The following is a 25,850-nucleotide window of genomic DNA, read 5'->3' as shown; positions in this document are numbered from 1 at the left end:
CCTCACCGCTGGTGTCCACCAAGGGGTTTTAGGATTGCCGCCTCGACAAGCGCCAACTACCTTGCGGCCACAGCTCCGATCAGCCGCCTCGACAATAGAGGTGCGGAACATGGTCCACTTGGACTCAATGTCCAGCACCTCCCTTGTGACATGTTCAAAGTTCTTCCGGAGGTGGGAATTGAAACTTTGTCTGACAGGAGACTCTGCCAGACGTTCCCAGCAGACCCTCACAATGCGTTTGGGCCTCCCAGGTCTGTCCGGCACCCTCCCCCACCATCGCAGCCAACTCACCACTAGGTGGTGATCGGTAGAAAGCTCCGCCCCTCTCTTCACCCGAGTGTCCAAAACATAAGGCCGCAAATCCGATGACACAACTATAAAGTCGATCATGGAACTGCGGCCTAGGGTGTCCTGGTGCCAAGTGCACATATGGACACCTTTATGTTTGAACATGGTGTTTGTTATGGACAAACTGTGATGAGCACAAAAGTCCAATAACAAAACACCACTCGGGTTCAGATCCGGGCGGCCATTCTTCCCAATCACGCCTCTCCAGGTTCACTGTCGTTGCCAACGTGAGCGTTGAAGTCCCCCAGTAGGACAAGGGAATCTCCCGGGGGAGCACTTTCCAGTACTCCCTCGAGTGCTCCCAAAAAGGGTGGGTACTCTGAACTGCTGTTTGGCGCGTAGGCACAAACAACAGTCAGGACCCGTTCCCCCACCCGAAGGCGGAGGGAGGCTACCCTTTCGTCCACCGGGTTAAGGGGGGCAACAAGAATTGCCACCCCAGCCCGTCGCCTCTCACTGCCGGCAACGCCAGAGTGGAAGAGGGTCCAGTCCCTCTCGAGAGAAGTGGTTCCAGAGCCCTTGCTGTGCGCCGTAGTGAGTCCGACTATATCCAGCCGGAACTTCTCTACCTTGCGCACTAGCTCAGGCTCCTTCCCCCCCAGTGAGGTGACATTCCACGTCCCAAGAGCTAGCTTCTGTAGCCGAGGATCGGACCGCCAAGTGCCCAGCCTTCGGCTGCCGCCCAGCTCACATTGCACCCGACCTCTATGGCCCCTGCTATGGGTGGTGAGCCCATTGGAGGGGTGACCCACGTCGCCTCTTCGGGCTGTGCCCGGCCGGGCCCCATGGGAACAGGCGCTCGCCATCCTGCCCCACTTCCGGGCTTGGCTCCAGAGGGAGGCCCCGGTGACCCGCGTCCGGGCGAGGGAAATCTGGGTCCATGTTTTTTCTTCTTCATAAAGGTCTTCGAGCTGCTCTTTGTCTGATCCCTCACCTAAAGTCCCCGGAAAACATAGCTCCTAGGATCATTGGGACACGCAAACTCCTCTACCACGATAAGGTGGCAGCTCAGAGAGGAGGTCATAAAATGTCATATTGGATTATTTCGGTATCATTTTCTTTCTGGAGAAGTAAGTGGCCACCTCATCGCAGGGCCCAGGGTGTCCAGGGTGTACGCCGCCTTCCGCCCGATTGTAGCTGAGATAGGCACCAGTGGCCCCCGCGACCCCAAAGGGAATAAGTGGTAGAAAATGGATGGATGGATGGATTTTCTTTCTGCTAATGAGTGTATCAGATAAATTACACGTCCTCATTTTTCACTTATGATTGGTCATTCTGCTCATTCTTACGCCCATTACACTCACACTCAGTTCAATGTGTATTTTTGTGTGTTTGGCACATTCCATTCATGTGAGTATATGCCGTCAAAATCATTTGCTCCAAACATGTGAGTGTGCATGTTAGACTGGGGAAGTGTCGATCGATCAGTATTGGGCGATTTTCTTGAAACAGCATTAGTTAGGCCAATGCCAATTTGCAAAAGCTGACCCCCACTGGTTGACACTGTATTTATTTTTGTTTTTTCCAGCTGGGGCCAGTAGCGAAGCTTATCTCCATACTAGGGATGTAAAGATATGAACAACTCATCTGTTTTTGTGACCAAAATTATCACCGTTATCATCAGTATGGAATGTGCTTGACAGTACCTATGCACACACTGAAAAATTTTTACCAAATGTATTTAAAAAAAAAAAAGAAATATATCTATTTAGACATACTGTTAAAAACCACTATTTTTCATTGTTTTTATTTAATGCTGATAGTATTAGTCTTAGTATTTTATCTGTTTTTAATGGCTAAGCTTTTATTGGTTTAAACATTGGCTTCTACTTAATTATTATTATTTCTGGTGGGTTTGGTGTCCTATGCTTACCAGTCCTTAAACTCATCGTAAAAACATCTCCGTCTTGTATAGAACCAAACTTGATGTAATATATCTACATTATAAAAAGACCAACAACACTAAATTGACATGGAAAATTGTTAAATCTGAGAGCTTCTGCTTGAGACAACTACTAGCTCAGTGTTATTAGCATGTAGCTCGCCTTGCTGTACTCCCAAACCCATGTAGCTAAACGAGCTGAAATGACACCTTGTTAACGGGAGGGAGAGACACAGCGAATGGCCAACAGTCGAAAGAGACATTCTGACTGTTGGAGGTAAAAGAGTCCGCATGATCATTGTGTTATCTTTAAAATGGGGCATGTCACCTTTTAACATGCTTTATCAGTATCCTGCAGGTTCATGCTTTAAATCCCGTTTCGAAAAGCTGTGCACTACAAAACATGCTCATTGTACCCATTAATCCTGACTTAATTTTTATTAAAAGCAAAAGAAATCAGCACATAATGTTTCATTCATTTTTTAAATGTTGTATTTGTTTTATTTTTATTATGAATCATATCAATTATCCTTATTTTTTAATCAAATATTTGTGCTCTGCAGCCTCCACGTCGTCCTGACTCCTCGGATGACCGCTATGTCATGACCAAACATGCCTCCATCTACCCCTCAGAAGAAGAGCTGCAGTCTATTCAGAAAATTGTCTCAATCACAGAGCGTGCCCTCAAGCTGGTGTCAGACATAATAACAGATGAGGACATGGCCAAGGAAGAAGACAAAGACGAGAAAGACGCATCTAAGGAAAAGTGTGATATCAATGACAGGTATGACCGCTTTCACTGCACTTTTCGGGGAATTTTGCCTATTGTACACAATCATTATGAGAGACAAGAAGACAACATTTTTTTTTCCCTTTTGCAGTCTAACTTTTAAAAATCTGCCTCTAGGTAGCTCATTCAATGCAGCTAATAGGAGCAATCCATTTGATCTCTAAATCAGACATTGTTATTGTTAGAGAGAACACTAAGGAACTATTTTTCTATCGTCGTAACACATCTGCGTGCTTTGGTATTAGCCGTAAAAGCTAACTACGGCAAGATAAAATATCTTCTACGTCAGCACGAAACACGTTTAAATTTGTAATGCACGACTCAATTTGATTAAACACCAATTTGTACTGAGTGAAAAACATGAACATATTACAGTATCTGTAAAGTATTATTTCATTTTTTGTTTGTACACATCTAGCCAGACAGTGTATGTACTGTAGTTATGATGACATGCATGACATGCTGCATGTATCATGATCAATATTATAGTGACTCACTCGATGGACAGTTATCTGTTTGGTCGAACTGGCCAGAGATGTTTTTAGTGGTTAATTATGGGTAAGTACACCATTTGTCAAAATAGCTTGGCTTCAAATTCCACATTTTGCAGCTTTGATACACTTTCACCTCACTCTATTGGCCTCAGTCAGCTCCAACGTCTCACTCTTCCTTTGTTGCCCCCTTCTAGAAGCAGTAGTTAATTCTCCATAAAATCAGATTGAAGAAGATAAGGTTGTGAATCCTCAATATAAAATAGTTGTCTTTTTTGTTTGTTACCAAGTCTGCTATGATTAGAACACACACAAGGGTTTTGTATCCAGAAATAGGAACACACATTGTTGGACGTGCATTGCTATGGAAACAGAAAACAACACGCAGAAGAAGTCAATGATTAAAATGATCAAAAATACAGTAAATATTGTGCATAATACATATTGTTAGGAAGGTGTCTGTTACTACAATATATACACAATTGCAGTGTGTATATTGTACATATTACTGTTATGAAGGTGTCTGTTACTACATTGTATGTATACTTGCAGTTTGCATAAAAAACATATGACATATTGTTAGGAAGGTGTCTGTTATTACATTATGTATATACTTGCAGTGTGTATATTGTACATATTACATATTGTTATGAAGGTGTCTGCCACTACATTATATATATATATATATATATATATATATATGCAGTGTGTATGTAAAACGTTGATGGTTTTGAAGGCTACAACAATTAGTCACATCTCCTCCACCCCAAAAAAAAATAAAAAAAATAATGTGTGTTGTTTGCGCTCATTATGATTGTGAACAATAAGCAACATCCAAATAAAAGTGCAGTTCCCCATTAAGTACTTAGCATAGGCCAAAAGTAGCACATTTATGTTTTGATGAAGCCAGGTGTCATAGAAATGGAGCTTCATTTGAAATCACAAGCACAGGTGTGTGCATAACTGTCCTGAAGATTGCTTCATCAACAAACCTTTTTTTCTGTCTATTTTACTATCAACAAGCAACAAGTTAGTGAAGACTGTGTGTGACCAAGGTTATCCAAATGGTAGAACTTTGGAATGTCTGATTATACCTTAAAGGGGAACATTATCACCAGACCTATGTAAGCGTCAATATATACCTTGATACTGCAGAAAAAAGACCATATGTTTTTTTAATCGATTTCCGAAATCTAAAAGGGTGAATTTGGCGATTTAAACGCCTTTCAATTGTTCGCTGTCGGAGCGATGACCTTTCACCCGTGACGTTACAATGGGAAGCAATCCACCATTTTCTCAAACACATTACACACACAAATCAAATCAGCTCTGTTAATTTCCGTTTTTTCGACTGTTTTCCGTACCTTGGAGACCTATGCCTCGTTGGTGTGTTGTCGGAGGGTGTAACAACACGATCAGGGACGGATTCAAGTTGTCTTACGTGGAGTGTGCATCGATAAGCACGGCATGCTAATCGATGCTAACATGGCAGAAATGGCAAGAATGTGTGGATATCCTGCGACACTCAAAGCAGATGTATTTCCAACGATAAAGTCAACGAAATCACAAAGGTGAGTTTTGTTGATGTTATTGACTTATGTGCTAATCATACATATTTGGTCACGGCATGACTGCCAGCTAATCGATGCTAACATGCTATTTAGGCTAGCTGTATGTACATTTTTAGCTATATTTGCATCCAGCCTTTCCCTCCACCCACATTTAATGCCAAACAAACACTCACCAATAGACGGATTTAAGTTGCTCCAGTGGTCAAAAGATGCAATCGTTGGTTAGAAGGCGATCACCGAATAGCTTAAATAGCTATTCGCTCAATAGCTTCAGTTTCTTCTTCAATTTCGTATTCGCTGCCTCCACACTCCAACCATCCGTTTTCATACATGCGTAATCTGTTGAATCGCTTAAGCCGCTGAAATCTGAGTCTGAATCCAAGCTAATGTCGCTATATCTTGCTGTGCTATCCGCCATGTTTGTTTGTATTGGCATCACTATGTGACGTCACAGGAAAATGGACGGGTGCATTTACAGATAGCGAATATCAGGCACTTTAAAGCCTTTTTTCGGGATATTCCATGATGGGTAAAATTTTCCCAAAAACTTCGAAAAATAAAATAAGCCACTGGGAAATGGTTTTTATTGATTTTAACCCTTCTGAAATTGTGATAATGTTCCCCTGTAACATAAACCTGTTTAAACACATTTTGTTGTAGTAGTAGGGATGCATGCTTTTACAATTGTCTTTGCTGGTACAAGAGTCCATTTCTTTATCAATAATTCACTAGAAATTGTGCTTTGGTATGTTTGAGTTTTAACACGGTGTCATAATTCATAGAATTATATTGGGGACGGCATGGCTCGGGTGTTAGAGCGGCAGTGCCAGCAATCAATCAATCTATCAATCAATTCCTTTATTGTCATTGTCATAAATAACACTTAAGTCATACATGTCAACGAGATTTCGTTTGAGCTTTGTCCAGCGGCATTGAAACTGCATTGATTTGCAGGTTGACCATACTTAAGCATTGTCTTTAAGATAGCGTATAGAGGGGAGTGGGGGTGGGAAAAGTCAGATGTCTGATGAGTGTTGGGTTAATGTTGCAGCAATGCAATGTCCAGAGCACAATTATTGAGGTGGTGAAGAGTGAGGTAATAAGATAGTCGGGGGCAGTGATGGGGCATGCTGTTCATTTAGCAGTCTCACAGCCTGGGGGGATACAGACTGAGACATTCTGGTGGTCCTGGCGCGAATCGTTCTATACCTCCTTCCAGAGGGTAGCAGGTTGAAGAGGCCATGTGTTGGGTGGTACCTGTCCTTTAGGATGTTGCGTACTCGCTTTAAGCAGCAAGCTGTGTACATGGCATTCATCTCTGGGAGTATCATCCTTGTAATTTTCCCCGCCGTTTTAACCACTCGTTGGAAGGCCTGTTGGTTTGCTTTAGTGCGGCTTGCAAACCACACTAAAAAGCCGTAGGTTAGGACACTGCTGATGGCACAATTGTAAAAGTTTACCATTGATTTCTGCGGAATGTTTGCGCATTTTAATTTCCTTAGAAAGAAAATACATTTTTGGACCTTTCCGACTGAAGAAGCAATGTTAATGTCCCAGCATAGATTTTCTGTGATGGTCACCCCTAAAAATTTGAATTGTTTGACCCTTTCTACGAGATTGTTATTAATTAGAAGTGGAGGGTGTTCTTTCTGCCCTTTCCTGCGGAAGTCTACACTTAGTTCTCTGGTTTTGTTAGTGTTAAAAACCAAGTTGTTTTTAGCACACCATGAAGCCAGTGGACCTCTGCACTGTATGCTGTCTCATCATTGTTACTGATGAGCCCAAGCCCCGTGGTGTTGTCGGCATATTTGACAGTGAGGTTGGATGTTGAAGAGGCTGTGCAATCATGTGTGAAAAGGGTGAAGAGCACAGGGCTTAGCACACAACCTTGTGGGGCACCAGTGTTGATGGTGAGCATGACAGAAATGTGCTTGCCTATTTTCACATACTGTGTGCAAATTTTTTAAAAAGTCCAAAATCCAGTTGCAGGGGAAGGTGTTCAGACCAAGGTTGTGAAGCTTAGATCTGAGTCTGTTTGGCCTTATTGTGTTAAATGCTTAGCTGAAATCAACAAAGAGCAGTCTTGCATAAGTGTCCTTAAGCATAAGATGTTCCAAGAATCAATGGATTACAATAGCGATGGTGTCTTCGGTCGATCGGTTCTACCGGTATGTGAACTGATATGGGTCAAGGGATGGTGGTATTGCTTTTTTAATATGTTTCTATATCATTCTCTCCATGCATTTGGCAGGTATGGAGGTGAGTGCTAAAGGGTCTGTAGTCATTTAGGCATGAGGTTGCAGTTTTAAAACAGCTAGGGACCCAGGATGTAGACAATGACAGATTAAAATGGAAACAAATACATCTGTCAGTTCGTCCGCGCAGTGCTTAAGCACACGGCCCAGAATGCCATCAGGTCCAACTGCTTTCCTTGGGTTGATGTTACGCAAGGTGAGTCTTACTTCATGTGGGCTGAGGACTATGGCTGTGTCGTGGGAGGAGAGGGGGGGCAGTGCTGAGTCTGTGTTTTCCTTGTCAAAGCGGACATAAAAATTATTCAATTCCTCAGCTAAGCGGGCACTGCCTTTCACTGAGCGGGCACTGCCTTTCACTGAGGGAGAAGTTGTTTTTTTAAATTTTGTAATTGCTTTGACACTTTTCCACACCTGCCTAGGGTCTGAGTTTTTTAAGCAATCCTAGAGTTTATTATAATGGTCCGATTTGGCAGCATTGATCCCCTTCCTTAAAGCAGTCCTGGCTGAGCGGTAGGCATTTCGATAGCCTGATCTAAATGCAATGTCCCTCTCTTTGAGTAACTGTGTCACTTTGTGTGTCATCCAGGGTTTTTTATTTGGTAACACACGGATTGTTTTAAATGATGTAACACAGTCTATGCAGAAGGTAATATAGTTCAGCACAGTTGCGGTGTATTCGTCCAGAGACTCACGCAAAATCGCACATTCCTCTCTAAATATGTCCCAAAGAGTGTGATGACAACAATCTTGGAGCTGATGGATAGCATCTTCTGGCCATGTTCTTATTGTTTTGTTGGTAATTCCAGAAGTTATGATTTTGGGTGTGTAACATGGGTGCAACAGAAGAGAAAGGTGGTCTGACATGTCTAGATGAGGATATGCATGAGCTCTGTATACATTTGCGATGTTTGTATACACTTGATCCAGCGTTTTTTCTCCCCTGGTTGCACATATAATATTCCGATGGTATTTATGAAAGACACTTTTTAAGTCCGCATGACTGAAATCACCCGCTGCAATGAGAGCGCTGTCGGGGTGTGTGACAAGGCAATTGTTAATGCTGTCATGTATATGTGCTAGCGCAAGCTTCGCATTAGCATCTGGGGGAATATATACCGCACAGATGTAAACAGCGGCAAACTCCCTAGGGAGATAGAATGGTCTGCAATTTAGCAACATAAACTCTACATCTGTGTTGCAAAGTTCGTCCACCCCCGCAGTCTGTGCACCAGTTGATGTTTATATAGACACACAAACCTTCGCCGATCTTCTTCTGTCGGCTCGGTGGGCAGTGAAGCCAGCTAGTTCAGTAGCCGCTTCTGGGATGGTTCTGTCCAACCAAGTTTCCGTAAAAATCAGGCAGCAGCAGTCACGTATATTCCTTCTCGTCCTCATCAGAAGGCAGATTTCATCCAGTTTATAGCGGATCGACCGATCATTCGACAAGAAGATGGCAGGAAGTGGCGGTTTGAATGGGCTAGCCTTTAGCCTAGCCCAAACGCCCGCCCGCTTGCCTCTCTTGCGCTTCCGTTGGCAACGCCTCTTTCTTCGTCTGTCTGCTGTGGGGGGCCAAGGAGATGGTCTGATGATCTCAGCCGGGAAAAGAAACTTGGCTGACAGTTTGTGAAAAACCACCGTATTTAACTGCACCAGGTCCTCGTGACTGTATTGTATCGCCACAGTTCCAACAATATGGCAGAAAACACGGAGCAGTATCAGCAGGGTGTAAAGACTATGCCGGCTGTAGGAGCTCTTGGCCCCTGCGACTGCGCGCGCCGCCATACTTTCATCACTCAAAAGCAACTTGAGGGTTCCAAGTTTGATCCTAGCTTCCATCATTCTAGTCACGTCCGTTGTGTTCTTGAGCAAGACACTTTACCCTTGCTCCTGATGGATAGTTGTTAGCTCCTTACATGGCCTGCTATCAGTGTGAATGTGGAAATAATGTCAAAGCTCTTTGAGTACCCTGAAGGAAGAAAAGCACTATAACACATTTACCATCACTCTCTTTTCCTTTTTCCTTCTGTAACTATGTAGGTCCCTGAAGGGCGTGATGAGGGTGGGTGTCCTTGCAAAAGGCTTGCTTCTTCGTGGGGACAAGAATGTCAACCTGGTCCTGCTCTGCTCAGAAAAGCCCACCAAGAATCTCCTTTCGCGTATTGTGGAGCTCCTCCCCAAACAATTAACAGTACTCTATTTTCCTCTTCTTTTTTAGTTACTTTTCAAACTTATACAATCATATATTTCCAAATTGGATCATACAGAAACTTGGCGTGTTTTATTTAAAGAATTGAGAACATTATATGCAGACCTGGAATTTACAGAAGACTTCCAGATATTGCCCCTATGTACCGACATATCAACTAAAGCTACAAATCTTACGAATTGGGATTTTTTTGTTTGCATATAAAATATTGTAGCTTTTGCTCAGATTTCGAAAGGATGACGGAAAAAACACGAGTAACAACTATAACTGTCTCACTCAAAGTACATACTTTAATGTAGGCAAGGTCAAAGTCAAAATGAAAGGTACAGGGTCAAATATGTAATAATGTACATGCATACTTGTTTTTGTCTTTGGTTAAATGTCAGGTTTCACCTCTACCAGGTTTTACTTTTTCTGGGCCACCAACAAGCTTCTGGCAAAAATCAATCCGGCTGGATGTTTCATCACCAGCTCATTTAGCTGTTAGCTGTTGATGTGAAGTCAAATTGAAGAATTAGGAGGTAGTTGTCGTCCTCGGAAAATCCATCCACTTAGTGACCAGTACCACTAGAGCGTTAAAACTACCACCACCTTGGTTGACATTGGGGCAGTGTTCCTACATTTTTATCTTGTCTGGTTGGGCCATAAAAATTTCATCCAGAAGGCACCTTGTGTCTCCATTTTGGCACCATCTAATTCATAATGATGTAAATCTTTACTTCACTGTGGGAAACAGCACTGGCATTTCAGAAGTTTCATGTTCATGGCAGGCTTCATGATTCCTGGGTTGTTCTTTAGCATTATCAACATATCTTTTCTATTTCTATGGATGTTTTCATTCAGATCTTTGGTCTAGTCTGAGACTTAAAATGGTCACCAATCCATGTCTATAAGTATGAACTGATGAAGACTACTTGTGAGGGGTGAAGCGTCTTCTAAGACGAACTTAGTCCAGTTGCGATCGATTTGAATTCCCTGAGAATACAATGACCTGGATGGATGAGAACATTCGTACAGTAGATATGGAAGGGAATTGTTGATAATGCTGACAAACAACCCAGGAATTATTAGGCCTGCCATGAACATGAACGCCAGTGTCGTCTACAGTGAAGTGAAGATCTGACCTATCTAAGTCTCAGACCAACCTACTTTGGCTTCCTAATATTCTGGGAATATGGCGCTTGGACGCTAGTGAGACACGCAGCAGACATGTGGTGTTCATGTCCAAGCAAAAGCATCCACAACTGCTGTAACGCTAGTCAATCATGGATGCCAAAACGTGTTCAACGGCACTTTGCTACAGTAATCGGCTTATTTGATTTTATTTTCATTGATGTTTTTGTAAAAAATTTTAAATATTGTCTTAATTCCCATGAACTAAATATTGTCCCACCCCTAGCTCATGTGTTATGTAGTAATAATACAAAGGTTTGACTCTTTTACTGATTAACTTGTACCTCTCCAGGTAGTGACGCCTGAAAAATACGATATTAAAGGATCTCTGCAGGAAGCGGCCATCATTCTTACGTCCTGCACAGAGCCAAAGATGCAAGTGACCATTACTTTGACGTCCCCCGTCATCAGAGAGGAGACCGGCCTAGAAGGAGGTTGGAAATGCTATCACAGCAAACGTTACAAGTCCTTGTCTCTTTCCTATGCCACCGAGAGTTCTGTGCTGCTGGCACGCTAAAAAGAATGCTTTAAAGTATCATCATAACCTGTTCTGTTCTGTTGGATATAAAACTATTGGCTTCTGAAATGGGCGATGGGGCTCCTTTTTTCATGCTTTGTTGGTATAAAATACTCAGAGTAAAACCACAAAAAAATAATATATCTGAATATAATTTTGAATCTGAAATTAGGGTGGAATTCCAATTGAGACCTCAGACTTGTGTTCCCCCTCCAACTTCTCTTGCTGTAGAGATCAATTGGAATGTAGCGTAAGAATGTGCCAGCAGTATTTCTTTTAGTCTTGTCGCTCTTTAACTCTTCTCAGAAGCTATCCTCTTTTAGCAAAGCATGGTCAGTGTTTGCATTGTGACAAGTCGTCTTATTCCCCGGAGAAATTCTCTTTTGTTTCCTGTGTTTTCAGGGATTCTGTCTGGATTTGATAGTTTATCTGGAAGAGTGCTAGTTCCTTCAGCCAATACTTTAGGATTTTCTTTAAAGAAATAAACGTGTAGGTCAAATTAGACAACAATATTGGGGTTGTTTTCCAACCCACCCTGTGTTCAAATCAACATTTGACTCACAGCGGCAGAATCCCCGCCACAGCAAAGAAGAAGGAGAAAACATTTCCCCGCAGGAAACAAATCCTACTTTTGTGTACGGGTGAAGAGTTAACCATGCTGCCTCTCTTGATCCAAAGTGCTCCCCTGAGTAGATACAACTCCAAACACTATCAGATTCACACACAAAATGTGACCTTGACAATGGGAAGATAAGGATCTATGTGATTTTTGAATTGACAATAGAAGGAAGCCATGCGATTATAGTCCTTTTCCTTAGGGGAGTATTGTTGAGGCTTTGATTGATGGTCCGAGTACAAACTTTGACATACTTTGTTGATGTTTTATGCTGGGTATGCATGCAGTGATATTCTAACCTTTTTATTGCTGATAGTTTTTTTTCGTCTCCTTCAGCACTTATTCATTTTTGTACTTCATAGTTTATATATATATATATATATATATATATATATATATATATATATATATATATATATATATATATATATATATACACGTATATATATATAATGAGCAATTTTGAATTATTTGTCTCAAAGAAACAAATGTGTTCATTACTTTGTTTAGTAGGGCCCAACAGCTTTGGAAGGATTTTTGACCAAGGTTTTCCTACATCCCAAAAACGTTGCCACACCTACCATTACGACCATGCCGCTTTTTATCAGGTTGCTGCTGCTTGAAGTCTTGGCGTTTTCCTTTACTGTAAAGCAGTCCTCCAGATTCATCATCTGCCTCTGTTTGAGTGAAGGCAAACCGCTTCTCATTAGGATTAGTCAGAAAAGTACATATTTATCACCTGATAAAAAAAGAATGGTTTTGATCAGACTCAAGTGTGTGGAGTTGCTTTCCAACTAATCCATATATATTTTTTAAAAATTAGGACAAAATGAAGTTAGCACTGTTGACATTAAAGGGAAACTGCACTTTTTGGGGGGAATGTTGCCTATCAATTACAATCATTATGAGATAAGAACACATTTTTCTTTTTTTTTAATGCATTTTAACTCTTAAATAAACGCTAGAAAACGTCTGCTAACTGTGTGGCTAATGAGATTCAATCAATTTTCGCCCCTAAAGCGCTCTAAAAACCTCCGTGTTATACACGCTTTAAGTATATATGTACCGTGATGTAGGAACAGGCTTGTAACATTTTCTGGATTATGTCCATTTGAAGAATACGGCAGTGTATTAATTTCACAAAGGCATCACAACGTTTGTTATTTCTTTCAACAACAACACTACCGATCACGGCAGACTCCATAAGAGCCAAAAAGATTACTTTGGGACAAATGATGATCCAGAAACTTATATTTTTGAGCCTGAATATAAGGAGGATGCGCTACAAGTTTTAGAAGCTGAGTGATAAACAGATCCAGGAAGTAGGATTGCTATGTGCTAAACAAACTACGAACACAATAAAACAATAATTTACTGTACAATGACTGTTTTCACTGGGATGCTGACTGATGGGATGTTTATCTTCCCTTTTAAGATGAAAAATTACTCATTTAACAAAAAAATTGAAACAAGCGTTTTTCATGTCTAAATTGAATTTCAAATTTGACCAACTTCTTGGTTTATGGCAACAACAAGTTATTTATTTATTTATGACCTACAATCAACTTTCACCAACTCGGAGGCGATGCAACTGCTCAGTATTTCAAGCTGCATAAGTTAATTGCTTCTCTTCAATCACGGTGCCACTACAAGCAGTTTCTCAGCGTTAGCGCTCATGATAACAATATCGCTCGTACATGATTAATATTCAGGTCACGAGACGTAAACGGAGTATTGTTGGCGCTTTTTGGATGTTTTAAGAACGCAATAGCGTACCATTAGTTGCATTGGTAGCCACCTCATACTTACCATATAATACAAATTAGAATGCATAAAAAAGAAAAATGTGTGTTCTTGTCTTGCATAAGGATTGTGAATGATGGGCAAAATTTCAGAAACAAGTGCAGTTTCCCTTTAGGGTTGGCGCAGTCAGATTTTTAATGTGAATATGTTGCCCAAAATAGTATTTTTTTTTTTTTAAGTGAGGGGGTGTTTTGCTTGGTAAAGACTCACTGGTATGTGTGGCAACGTGTTTGTTCTTTGCCAGCCTTGCTGACCTGGTCAAACACCCATTCCCCATCAGCATTTTGACACTTCAAATCCATTTTTAGATGTAACCTTGGGTACGGTGAAAGACCCAGCGGACGTCTTGGACAGGCAAAAATGCCTTGACGCTCTGGCTGCTCTGCGCCACGCTAAGTGGTTCCAGGTTCGGAACATCATTTTCCTTTATTATTGTAGCCTTATGAGATGCATTCTTTGTTTGTTCTCACATTTCAACTTTACAACACTGAGGAAATTGTGCGCTATTTGAAGTCAGAAGTCAAAACTAAATCCTGAATGTACATTGGAAATCGGCATCATATTTCCTTGTATCATATTCCATAAGGCTGCACATTAAGTCTTTTTTTACTCCACGTGAATGAAATGGGGATTGAGAGACAAAGGAGAATCTGACTATTTTCCTGTGAAAATCCCAGGTCAAATATTGCAGATTTGCTGGGTTCCTTCAGTCCCTGTTTTTTCCTCTAAGGTGGATCTTGCACTTTGTAATACATGTTTGTGGATTCCTTAAGAATCAGGTTTTAGGAGATGACAAGAAGTCCTCAATTCTTGTGACTCCCTTACTAACTGCGAGGTACAAGGCTACTGAGAATGGCAGCTGATGGCAAATTTGGATGGCTCATTGACGCCTTAGACCACACTCAAGCTTCCATTATGCACAGTAGTTTTTGGACTTCTAAGAACTGATGTGCTGCCAACATGTCATCTGTCATTCGCACGTCAATCTAACTTTATTGCATCACAAGGCTAGAGCCAACGGACTCCAGTCGTGTGTGATCATCATTCGAATACTGCGAGACCTCTGTCAGCGAGTTCCAACCTGGTCAGCCTTCCCAGGATGGGTGAGTATTTCTTAAAAAAAGTCAGGATACTTTTGAAGCATGTAAATCTTAAAAACAGACTCAAACTGAAACTGTCGTTAAAAATATTACGTTCGCGAAGGCATAATCTTCTCAATCGTTCTTAAGTGAACGATGAGAAACATTTCCCAGTTGTTTGTTTGAGTTTAAAAAAAATGTTTGCACATGCAAACTAATTGTCGGCATTTAAAAACAGTTTAGTACCTTCTAAATAAATGTTTAACACACAGTAATTACAGCCTTTTAAGCAGGAAATAACAGCCATATAGTCAACGTGCTAACTTATTTTTAGCTAATTTTGCAGCCGAACACCTCAGCATGCTAACATTAACATGCTAGTATGGTACTTAACAAATACTACCTGCTAGCATGCTAACAGTCACGTTTACACTCAATGTATGTAGCAGCCTTGCGTGTGTTCCACTGTAGGTTACTGTACTCACTGGTAGCCTAGAGCAGTGGTTCTCAAATGGGGGTACGCGTACCCCTGGGGGTACTTGAAGGTATGCCTAAATACAAATTTAAAAATATTCTAAAAATAGCAACAATTCAAAAATCCTTTATAAATATGTTTATTGAATAATACTTACACAAAATATGAATGTAAGTTCATATACTGTGAAAAGAAATGCAACAATGCAATATTCAGTGTTGACAGATTTTTTGTGGACATGTTCCATAAATATTGATTGGTAAATATTTCTTTTTTGTGAAGAAATGTTTAGAATTAAGTTCATGAATCCAGATTGATCTGTATTACAATTCGCAAAGAGGGCACTTTATGATGATTACTTCTATGTGTAGAAATCTTTATTTATAATTGAATCACTTGTTTATTTTTCAACAAGTTTTTAGTTATTTTTTATATCTTTTTTTCCAAATAGTTCAAGAAAGACCACTACAAATGAGCGGTATTTTGCACTTTTATACAATTTAATAAATCAGAAACTGATGACATAGTGCTGTATTTTACTTCTTTATCAATTTTTTTCAACCAAAAATGCTTTGTTCTGATTAGGGGGTACTTGAATTAAAACATTTTTACAGGGGGTACATCACTGAAAAAATGTTGAGAACCACTGGCCTAGAGGATCCTCCAAGTGTCATTGCAATGCTCGTCACCTTGGGTAATTCCTCTGGTTAGAACTGGGCTTCCATGTGCTGAAACCACGGCTGCCAATTGTTCTGTAAAAATGTAGTCAACAGTCGCAGCTACGATAATTAGCGGTGACGTTAGCATTGCATTTCCTGCTTTGTCATTCCACATCGATCAGGTCAAAGCTGTATTATTTATGTTGAAATGAAATGCAGTTTATCGCCACTTAGCATTGCCCAGACAGCTGCTAATAGCTGTTAGCAGTCTTGTTAGCAATGTTGACGCATCAAGACTTGCTACATCTTGATGTTGTATTTTGACATTGTCAAAGTCTCACCAATGTGAAGATGTGTTATTGATGAGGCAGTAGTCAATAATAAAGTGCATCAAAACGTTATGCCAAAAATTGGTCAACTCAATTGTGCAGATCAACATTATCTACCGTGTTGTTAGCGTTGTTCCCTTAAATAATTTAAAAAATATTTTTTTTAAACCGCAGTGTTGTTTGAAGTGTGATGTAGCGAGGAACAACCGTATTAAGACACGCTAACACGTTCATCCTTTGAATGACATCATCCATATCGCACACGTTGAACACAAACTGGGCAAACACAACCAACTTCCAATGTCCACTACTGTAATCACAGATATTACACTCACATGTGGTAACATTGTGTGGACACAGGATGGAGCCTCAGCAGGCTGCTACAAGGTCATAGCATTTAAACGTGTAGGGAGGTTTCATGGCCGTCTGCACAGACAAGCATGTACTTGTGTGTGTGAAAGCCAGGGCGAACACGCCAAATATAAAGGAAAAAAAATCTGCAGTGGCGCACTGGCGCCCCAAATGTAACTGTGGCAGGTCACTTCATATGAATGGCGCAATATGAAGCGTAAAATACGACAGCGGAGACCCCGGACTGTTGAACGACTGAAGCTCAACATAAAACAAGAATGGGAAAGAATTCCACTTTCAAAGCTTCAACAATTAGTTTCCTCAGTTCCCAAACGTTTATTTAGTGTTGTTAAAAGAAAAGGTGATGTAACACAGTGGTGAACATGCCCTTTCCCAACTACTTTGGCACGTGTTGCAGCCATGAAATTCTAAGTTAATTATTTGCAAAAAACAAGAGTTTGAACATCAAATATCTTGTATTTGTAGTGCATTCAATTGAATATGGGTTGAAAAGGATTTGCAAATCATTGTATTCCGTTTATATTTACATGTAGCACAATTTCCCAACTCATATGGAAACGGGGTTTGTATTTAATTCATTTGAAATGTAGATCTACCACAAATAAAGTGGAATGTAATTTCAAATAATTTTGGAAATTATTTTTATTAATTAACGACCAATTTAATAATTGTACAACTTAATTTCTCTAAATATCATTTATACGTGATCCAACAAAATATTTTCTTTTTTTATGATGCTAGTAAAGGTCTGGCTCAGTTTGAATAAGGACGTTTAATTTACAAAAGCTTATTTGTTCTTTTCAGAATTGAACCAATCCACTTTGTCTTCATCTGATAGAAATGTCCTACAGTAAATGTTGTTGTACTTTTCAGTATGTGACACGACAACAACAATAATTAATATGGGAATGTTGTCTCCTCAGGCCATGGAGCTGCTAGTAGAAAAAGCTATCAGCAGTGCTTCAGCCCCACTCAGCCCTGGTGATGCACTGAGGCGCGTCTTTGAATGTATCTCATCTGGGATTTTACTCACTGGTAATATGTCCTTTCCATTAATTTCATTTACAATATGTCTGCATTCTGGCAAGTAGTTTGACAACTATGCATACAAAAAATTACGACAAGTCAAAGAATAATTAGGATTGCTTTTTACAATTGCAAGAAGAAGTATACAAACAAGGGTTAGGCTGACAAGTCTATCATAATAGAAGTGTTTATTGATATTTTTTATGACCTATGGACTAAAAGGAGAAAAATATACTAAATGTAAACATTTGTATTTCTTCATCTGATTAGAATCCTTCAGCTATCAAGGCAGAAATTAAATGTCAACACAAGCATGGAAAAATTCTGCAATCACATTGAACACCTAACAATAACCTCTTAAAATGAAGGTGCAAAATAAGGAATAAGTAAGAAATGGTTAAAAAAGTGTAACAAAATAGTACAAAGTGTTAAAATGTAAACATAGAGAAACCTGAGAATAACTATTTTCTGCAGGTTTAGTGCCAGGAAGTTACAGCTGTGCTCTAAAGCAGTGGCTCCTAACCTTTTTTACCTCTGGGCCACACTTTTCCACTACAGAGGGCCCCGAGGCTCACACAACACTGAATTAGTAATCTTACTCTTGATTTTGATAGTGTTCAATAATTATATTACAGTTTACCAGATGAATCTTACCAAATGATACGATTACATGTGTTCATCACAAAGATGATTATTACAAGGCCTAAGTTACACTGTAACTACACAACATAAATACTATTCAAATATATTGCAAAAGAAGGGACTCATATAAACTGATGAAAAAATCATTAAAATACATTTACACATTGCTAAATACCTTTTAATTAAATTAATAGTAAATGTTTCTTAAATAAACTGTCAATAAAAGTAGAGTGCTAACAAAAATACAGTTTCACCACTTTAGTCATATTTCTTGCGCTAAAGAAACTTCTCTGACTTTATCTCCAGACTTCTGTTTAACTTGTCATTACTGCCACAAGTGGTGGAAAAGTATATTACAGCTGAGAACCACCGCTGAGAAACAGATACGCTTTGGCTGCCCAACAGTGGGCCCTAGCCCTATGGTTAAGAAACACTGCTCTAAAGGGTGAGTGCAGCTCAGGTGGTGTGGTATTGCGAGAACTGGTGGGGACAAGAACCTTGCATCATTTACAGACCACATTGGTCTGACAAAGGTCCCTTTTAAATAAAAATCCCAAAAACTGCCATACTGTCCAGGTGACTTCATGTTTTATCCACAATTTCTTCATTTATACTTCCTCTTCTCGCTCCATGCAAAGAATCAAGCGTGAGACAATCAATCAATCAATCAATGTTTATTTATATAGCCCCAAATCACAAATGTCTCAAAGGACTGCACAAATCATTACGACTACAACATCCTCGGAAGAACCCACAAAAGGGCAAGGAAAACTCACACCCAGTGGGCAGGGAGAATTCACATTCAGTGGGACGCCAGCGACAATGCTGACTATGAGAAACCTTGGAGAGGACCTCAGATGTGGGCAACCCCCCCCCTCTAGGGGACCGAAAGCAATGGATGTCGAGCGGGTCTAACATGATACTGTGAAAGTTCAATCCATAGTGGCTCCAAGACAGCAGTGAGAGTCCCGTCCACAGGAAACCATCTCAAGCGGATCAGCAGCGTAGAGATGTCCCCAACCGATACAGGCGAGCGGTCCATCCTGGGTCCCGACGAGCGGTCCATCCTGGGTCTCGACTCTGGACAGCCAGTACTTCATCCATGGTCATCGGACCGGACCCCCTCCACAAGGGAGGGGGGGACATAGGAGAAAGAAAAGAAGCGGCAGATCAACTGGTCTAAAAAGGAGGTCTATTTAAAGGCTAGAGTATACAGATGAGTTTTAAGATGAGACTTAAATGCTTCTACTGAGGTAGCATCTCGAACTGTTACCGGGAGGGCATTCCAGAGTACTGGAGCCCGAACGGAAAACGCTCTATAGCCCGCAGACTTTTTTTGAGCTCTAGGAATCACTAATAAGCCGGAGTCTTTTGAACGCAGATTTCTTGCCGGGACATACGGTACAATACAATCGGCAAGATAGGCTGGAGCTAGACCGTGTAGTATTTTATACGTAAGTAGTAAAACCTTAAAGTCACATCTTAAGTGCACAGGAAGCCAGTGCAGGTGAGCCAGTACAGGCGTAATATGATCAAACTTTCTTGTTCTTGTCAAAAGTCTAGCAGCCGCATTTTGTACCAACTGTAATCTTTTAATGCTAGACATTGGGAGACCCGAAAATAATACGTTACAGTAATCGAGACGAGACGTAACAAACGCATGGATAATGATCTCGGCGTCTTTAGTGGACAAAATGGAGCGAATTTTAGCGATATTACGGAGATGAAAGAAGGCCGTTTTAGTAACGCTTTTAATGTGTGACTCAAAGGAGAGAGTTGGGACGAAGATAATACCCAGATTTTTTACAGAGTCACCTTGTTTTATTATTTGGTTGTCAAATGTTAAAGTTGTATTATTAAATAGAGGTCGGTGTCTAGCAGGACCGATAATCAGCATTTCCGTTTTTTTGGCATTAAGTTGCAAAAAGTTAGCGGACATCCATTGTTTAATTTCATTAAGACACGCTTCCAACTGACTACAGTCCGGCGTGTTGGTCAGCTTTAGGGGCATGTAAAGTTGGGTGTCATCAGCATAACAGTGAAAGCTAATACCGTATTTGCGTATGACGTCACCTAGCGGCAGCATGTAGATGCTGAAGAGTACAGGGCCAAGGACCGAACCCTGGGGAACTCCACACGTTACCTTAACATAGTCCGAGGTCACACTGTTATAGGAGACGCACTGCATCCTATCAGTAAGATAAGAGTTAAACCATGACAGGGCTGAGTCTGAAATACCAATTCGTATTTTGATACGCTCTAATAAAATATTATGATCGACGGTATCGAAAGCAGCGCTAAGATCGAGGAGCAGCAACATAGATGACGCATCAGAGTCCATCGTTAGCAATAGATCATTAGTCAGTTTTGCGAGGGCTGTCTCAGTCGAGTGATTTGCCCTGAAACCGGATTGAAAGGTTTCACATAGATTGTTAAACGCTAAGTGCTCATTTAGCTGCTCTGCAACAATTTTTTCGAGGATTTTCGAAATAAAGGGAAGGTGAGACACCGGTCAGTAGTTTACCATGAGGTCTGGATCGAGGTTAGGTCTTTTAAGGAGAGGATGAATAACCGCTTTTTTGAATGCAACGGGAACAGTGCCCGAGGAAAGTGATAAGTTTATAATATTTAGCACTGATGGACCTAATAATACAAAAAGCTCCTTGATAAGTTTCCCAGGAAGTGGGTCAAGTAAACATGTTGTTTGTTTTATTCCATTTACACGTTGTAACAATCCTTCTAATGTTATTTCATCAAAACGAGAGAAACTATTTTGGATATTTGCAGTATCCGCCGTATATACAATCGTATCTGTGTTACTATAACCCCGTTGTAGCTGGGACGCATTGTCTTTAATCTCCTTTCTAATAAGTTCAATTTTCTTATTAAAGAACTTCATAAAGTCATCTGCCGAATGGGTGGAGCTACTGGAAGGAGTCCCTTGTTGGGTTAGCGATGCTACTGTACTAAACAAAAATTTTGGATCGTTTTTATTAATGCGGATGAGATTTGAGTAATAATTAGTTTTAGCTAAGGTAAGCATGCGTTTATAAGTTATTAAACTATCACTCCATGCTTGATGGTGCACCTCAAGTTTAGTCGTGCGCCATTTGCGTTCCAGCTTTCTACATAATAATTTCTGAGCTCTAGTTTCTTCAGTAAACCATGGCGTACGCCTTTTTGGAGCCTTTTTTAACTTCAGCGGTGCTATACTATCAATGGTTTCGCTCAGGGCGTTGTTAAAGTTGTTAGTGAGGTTATCAATAGACCCCACATACTTTGGGAACGGTGCCATTACCGAGGGCAGTAGGTCCGCAAGAGTCGTCGTTGTGGCAGCATTAAGGTTGCGGCTGCTATAGCAGTTATTATTATTATTAGCTTGCCGAACATGAGTCTGAACTTCGAATTTTATAAGGTAATGATCGGACATTACTTTAGTATACGGGAGTATCATAACTTTGGAGACGGTGATACCTCTGACAAGCACTAGGTCTATCGTATTACCGCTGCGATGCGTCGGTTCATTTATTATTTGTGTAAGACCACAGCTATCAATTATAGTCTGGAGCGCCACGCACGGTGGGTCCAATGGGGTATTCATATGGATATTAAAGTCCCCCATTATAATTATATTATCGGCGTGCGTCACTAGATCAGCAACAAACTCTGAGAATTCACTAATAAAGTCCGAATAGGGCCCTGGGGGGCGGTAGATAACGGCCAGGCACAGAGGCAGAGGTGTGGCAGACTTCATAGAAAGCACCTCAAACGATTTATATTTATTATTTAAGTTAGGACTAAAGTTAAAGTTTTCGTTGTATATTAGTGCGACACCCCCTCCCCTTTTGAGGTGACGGGCAATATGCGCATTCGTATAGTTAGGAGGGGATGCCTCATTTATCGCAAAAAAGTCGTCTGGTTTAAGCCAGGTTTCGCTAAGACCGATGACGTTAAGGTTGTTGTCTCTAATGACCTCATTGACTAATAACGTTTTGGGAGACAAAGATCTGATGTTTAGAAAGCCCATATTATAGGTAGTGGGCTGTTTTAAGGAGTTGTTGATAAAATTATCCGTAGTAGCAATATTAATAATGTTGCGTTTATTATGCGCAGTGTACTTAAAATAATTACGACCATATCTAGGAATTGATATGACGGGAATTTTCAGATTGTCTACTTGGCGCTGCGATAAACTGAACGCATCATAATTTGCCACCTCAGTAGAACGCATGTCTAACTCTGACGAAGTCATAGACACAGTAGAAAAAACATTTTGTGAGTTGTGTATTATTCTACGAAAATTGCTATGTGTACAGGGATCATCCAGCCTGGCGCTGGCTAGTTCTAACTTAACTGACTCCATACCCAGGCTAGCAGGCTCTGTAATTGCCTGTGACCGGGCTTGCTCTAGTGCAGTTAGTCAAATGTGGCTCAATGCGAAGTCTATGTTCCGAGACAAGAGGATAGCGCCTTCCTGGTTAGGGTGAAGGCCGTCTCTCCTCAGCAAGCCAGGTTTGCCCCAGAAAGAGGGCCAATTATCAATAAACGTAAATCCCTGTTGTCTGCAGAAGCTATCCAGCCACCTGTTAAGAGAGACTAATCTGCTATATCTCTCATCATTGCCTCTCCCAGGCAGGGGGCCAGAGACAATTACTCGATGCCTGGACATCTTTCTGGCGAGATTACAAGCCCTGGCTATGTTTCTCTTTGTAATCTCTGATTGTCTCATCCTAACGTCATTGGAGCCAACGTGTATTACTATATTCGCATAACTAGTGGTGCGGTTAGCCTGCCGTACGTGCTTACTAGACCTGTTGCGAGTTAGCTCCCTAAGATTAGCTTCAATGTCAGGTGCTCTGCCCCCGGGAATACACTTAATTGTGGCTGGTTTGCTAAGCTTTATGTTTCGGGTGATGGAGTCCCCTATAACTAAAGTGTGGTGCCCGGTAGACTGGGGTGTAGGACTAGCTAAAGGGCTAAATCTATTATGCGTCTCAACCGGTACACCGTAGCTTGTAGGCCGGTTAGGGCTGCTACAAGCTGGGCTAGTTAGCTCGCTACAGCTAACGCTAGCAGATGTGTCCGCAACATCTAAAGTTACGAAATTACACTGCTCTAACTGGCGGACACGGCTCTCTAGCAAAGCCAACCTATCCATGAGTAAAGTGCATGAAGCGCAGGAAGCCATACTCACAGAAACTTTCCGTCGCCGAGTGGAGTGCCAGCTGTCTTCGGGAAGTGGTGGTCACGGTGGCGGGGGAGACAACCAAACGTGATAGTTGATACTGTTACCTGGTTGGCTGTTCCACTGATCAGTGATTACTTCCTGTGATACCAGAGAGTGACTTCATGTTTTATCCACAATTTTTTCATTTATACTTTCTATTCTCACTCCATGCAAAGAATCAAGCGTGAGACAACCAAACGTGATAGTTGATACTGTTACCTGGTTGGCTGTTACACTGATCAGTGATCACTTCCTGTGATACCAGAGAGTGAGTGTCCTTGTTCATGCAACTCACAAGAAAAAAAAAGTTTATTGAACGCATTCTTCTATTGATACCAATTAGGTATATTTTTCAATATATCTTGATACCGTTTTATTGGGCAGCCCTAGAAAGTGAAACATTTTTCACATTTCATGTGAGATCAAACTATTTGTCTGCACACCAGAGTCGTGCACCCACTCCGACTCCTGCGGTCATGTCATTTATGTTCCAGGTACTAAAATATCAGTTGTCATTGAGACATGTGTGAATACATTATTACTAGAACATTCTCATGGCAACAAACTGTGAGGAACTCTATTAATAACACTGAGTTGATGAAGTGTGTCATCATCAGGTGGACCCGGACTGATAGATCCCTGTGAGAAAAGTGCGGTTGATACCCTCACAGCCATGGGGAAGCAGCAGAGGGAGGACATAACCTTAAGTGCCCAAGTAAGTTCTTTTTTGATGTCACTTGTCAAATGATTTGCTTCATAGAACTCACTAGCTGTGTTGTTACATAATGATCATCTGCCGTCTTCTAAATTAAAATACTTTATAGCTTCTCTAACATCCCCATTCGCTGAAAAATACATCTTTAGAAAAAATGCTTTTTAAGATTTAAATAATTTAAACCATATTTTCCGCATTACAGAGCGCACCTGTATATAAACCGCTCACACTTCATTTTTTTCTAGATATTAGCCGGACTGGATTATAAACCACAGATATACATGTTGTGAAATTAGCTATGTTCGCAAAATATTTTTTAAAATGTTTATTTACAAACCTTAATTGTTTCTAAACTGTGTCTGTCACACGGCAGTAAAACGGCTGATCAAACAAAACAGAAGTCATCGTAATGGACCCACCCTCTCCAAACAGCTAAATAGACTCAATAACTCCACGGTGACGTTTTTGTGAATTTACAAGACTGAAACGATACAAAAAGAATGCCATTGTAAGTTAACACTAACACAGACACTTGTAAATGTGTTAGCATATTAGCTAATGATAATGACGCTTGCTTCTTTACATTAAAATAGCACAAACAAATATGCATCAAAACACACCTACGGGCATCACACAGGACAGTTTAGTCAGTAACAGTAGTTTTAGTTATATTGTAAAACTTAGAAAGGTTGCTTGGAGTGATGAATGAAGAATCCACACGAGTAGAAAATGCTACGGACGATTAGAAGACTGTATGGCACTCTCGAATAAAGTGTATTTGCTTGTTGTAGCTATTTTTATTGTCTTGGTCAGCAAAGAAAGTTGTATCAATTAGCAGCACGGTTTTATAAGCTGCAGGGTTCAAAGTGTAGGAAACAAGTAGCATCTTATAGTCCAGAATTGACAGTAAATGACGTGCAGTCAAGTAAAAGATTAAAAGTATTTCCTGTTTGGCTTTCTGACAATAAAATTGCATTTTTGTCAGAATATTTTAAAGTTAGTTTAAATAATACATGCACGCAATGTAATGTGATTAATCAAAATGCAAAAATGTAATTAAAGGGATTAAAATATGCAACAGCACTATTCAGTAGTTAATATGTTAATTTGGGATTGCACAAAAAAAAACAATGATACTTTTTTATGAGTAAAATTACAGGTGAAACTCAAAAATAGAATATTTTGTAAAATGAATGTCAGCTATTCACCTTCAAATATATATGATATGTGATATAAACTTAATTCACACAAAGTGAAATATTTGTTATAATTGTAATGATCCTGGCCTACAATTCAAGGTTTTCATAATAAGTCTTGAAATATCATGACATGCATGTGGTCATGTATTAGTTTCATCTTGCACATCTATATGCTTGAGTAAAGCAAAGTTTGCACCATATTCATATCGTTTTGTTTCACTTCTGAAGTTTAAATATTTTTCCTAAATAAAGTCACTGAATTAATTCCCGAAATCTAAAATATAGCAAAATTAAGCTACTTTATTCTTGTCCATCCATCCATTTTCTACCGCTTATTCCCTTTTGGGGTCGCGGGGGGCGCTGGCGCCTATCTCAGCTACAATTGGGCGGAAGGCGGGGTACACCCTGGACAAGTCGCCACCTCATCGCAGACTTTGTTCTTGTGTTTACCTAAATGATAATCTGTGCAGAAAGT

At 40.5% G+C, this 25,850-nt stretch overlaps 1 protein-coding gene across 3 annotated transcripts in view; it reads left to right on the top strand.

Moving 5' to 3' along the window:
* Positions 1-25,850, top strand: part of zfr (zinc finger RNA binding protein) — a 71,623-nt gene that overhangs the window by 40,764 nt on the left and 5,009 nt on the right. For 2 of the 3 annotated variants that reach the window (XM_061906196.1, XM_061906195.1), the window contains exons 13-19: positions 2,794-3,014; positions 9,375-9,525; positions 11,009-11,150; positions 13,961-14,058; positions 14,660-14,755; positions 17,490-17,601; positions 24,079-24,176. In XM_061906196.1, coding sequence (XP_061762180.1) covers positions 2,794-3,014; positions 9,375-9,525; positions 11,009-11,150; positions 13,961-14,058; positions 14,660-14,755; positions 17,490-17,601; positions 24,079-24,176 — 918 coding nt within the window. Of the gene's footprint in view, positions 1-2,793; positions 3,015-9,374; positions 9,526-11,008; positions 11,151-13,960; positions 14,059-14,659; positions 14,756-17,489; positions 17,602-24,078; positions 24,177-25,850 lie in introns of those variants that run through there. The other variant, XR_009807501.1, reaches the window with a different exon arrangement.

The sequence above is a fragment of the Nerophis ophidion genome, linkage group LG07 (assembly GCF_033978795.1).
Source record: "Nerophis ophidion isolate RoL-2023_Sa linkage group LG07, RoL_Noph_v1.0, whole genome shotgun sequence".
NCBI lineage: Eukaryota > Metazoa > Chordata > Actinopteri > Syngnathiformes > Syngnathidae > Nerophis > Nerophis ophidion.
This window is presented reverse-complemented; position numbering and strand designations above follow the sequence as displayed.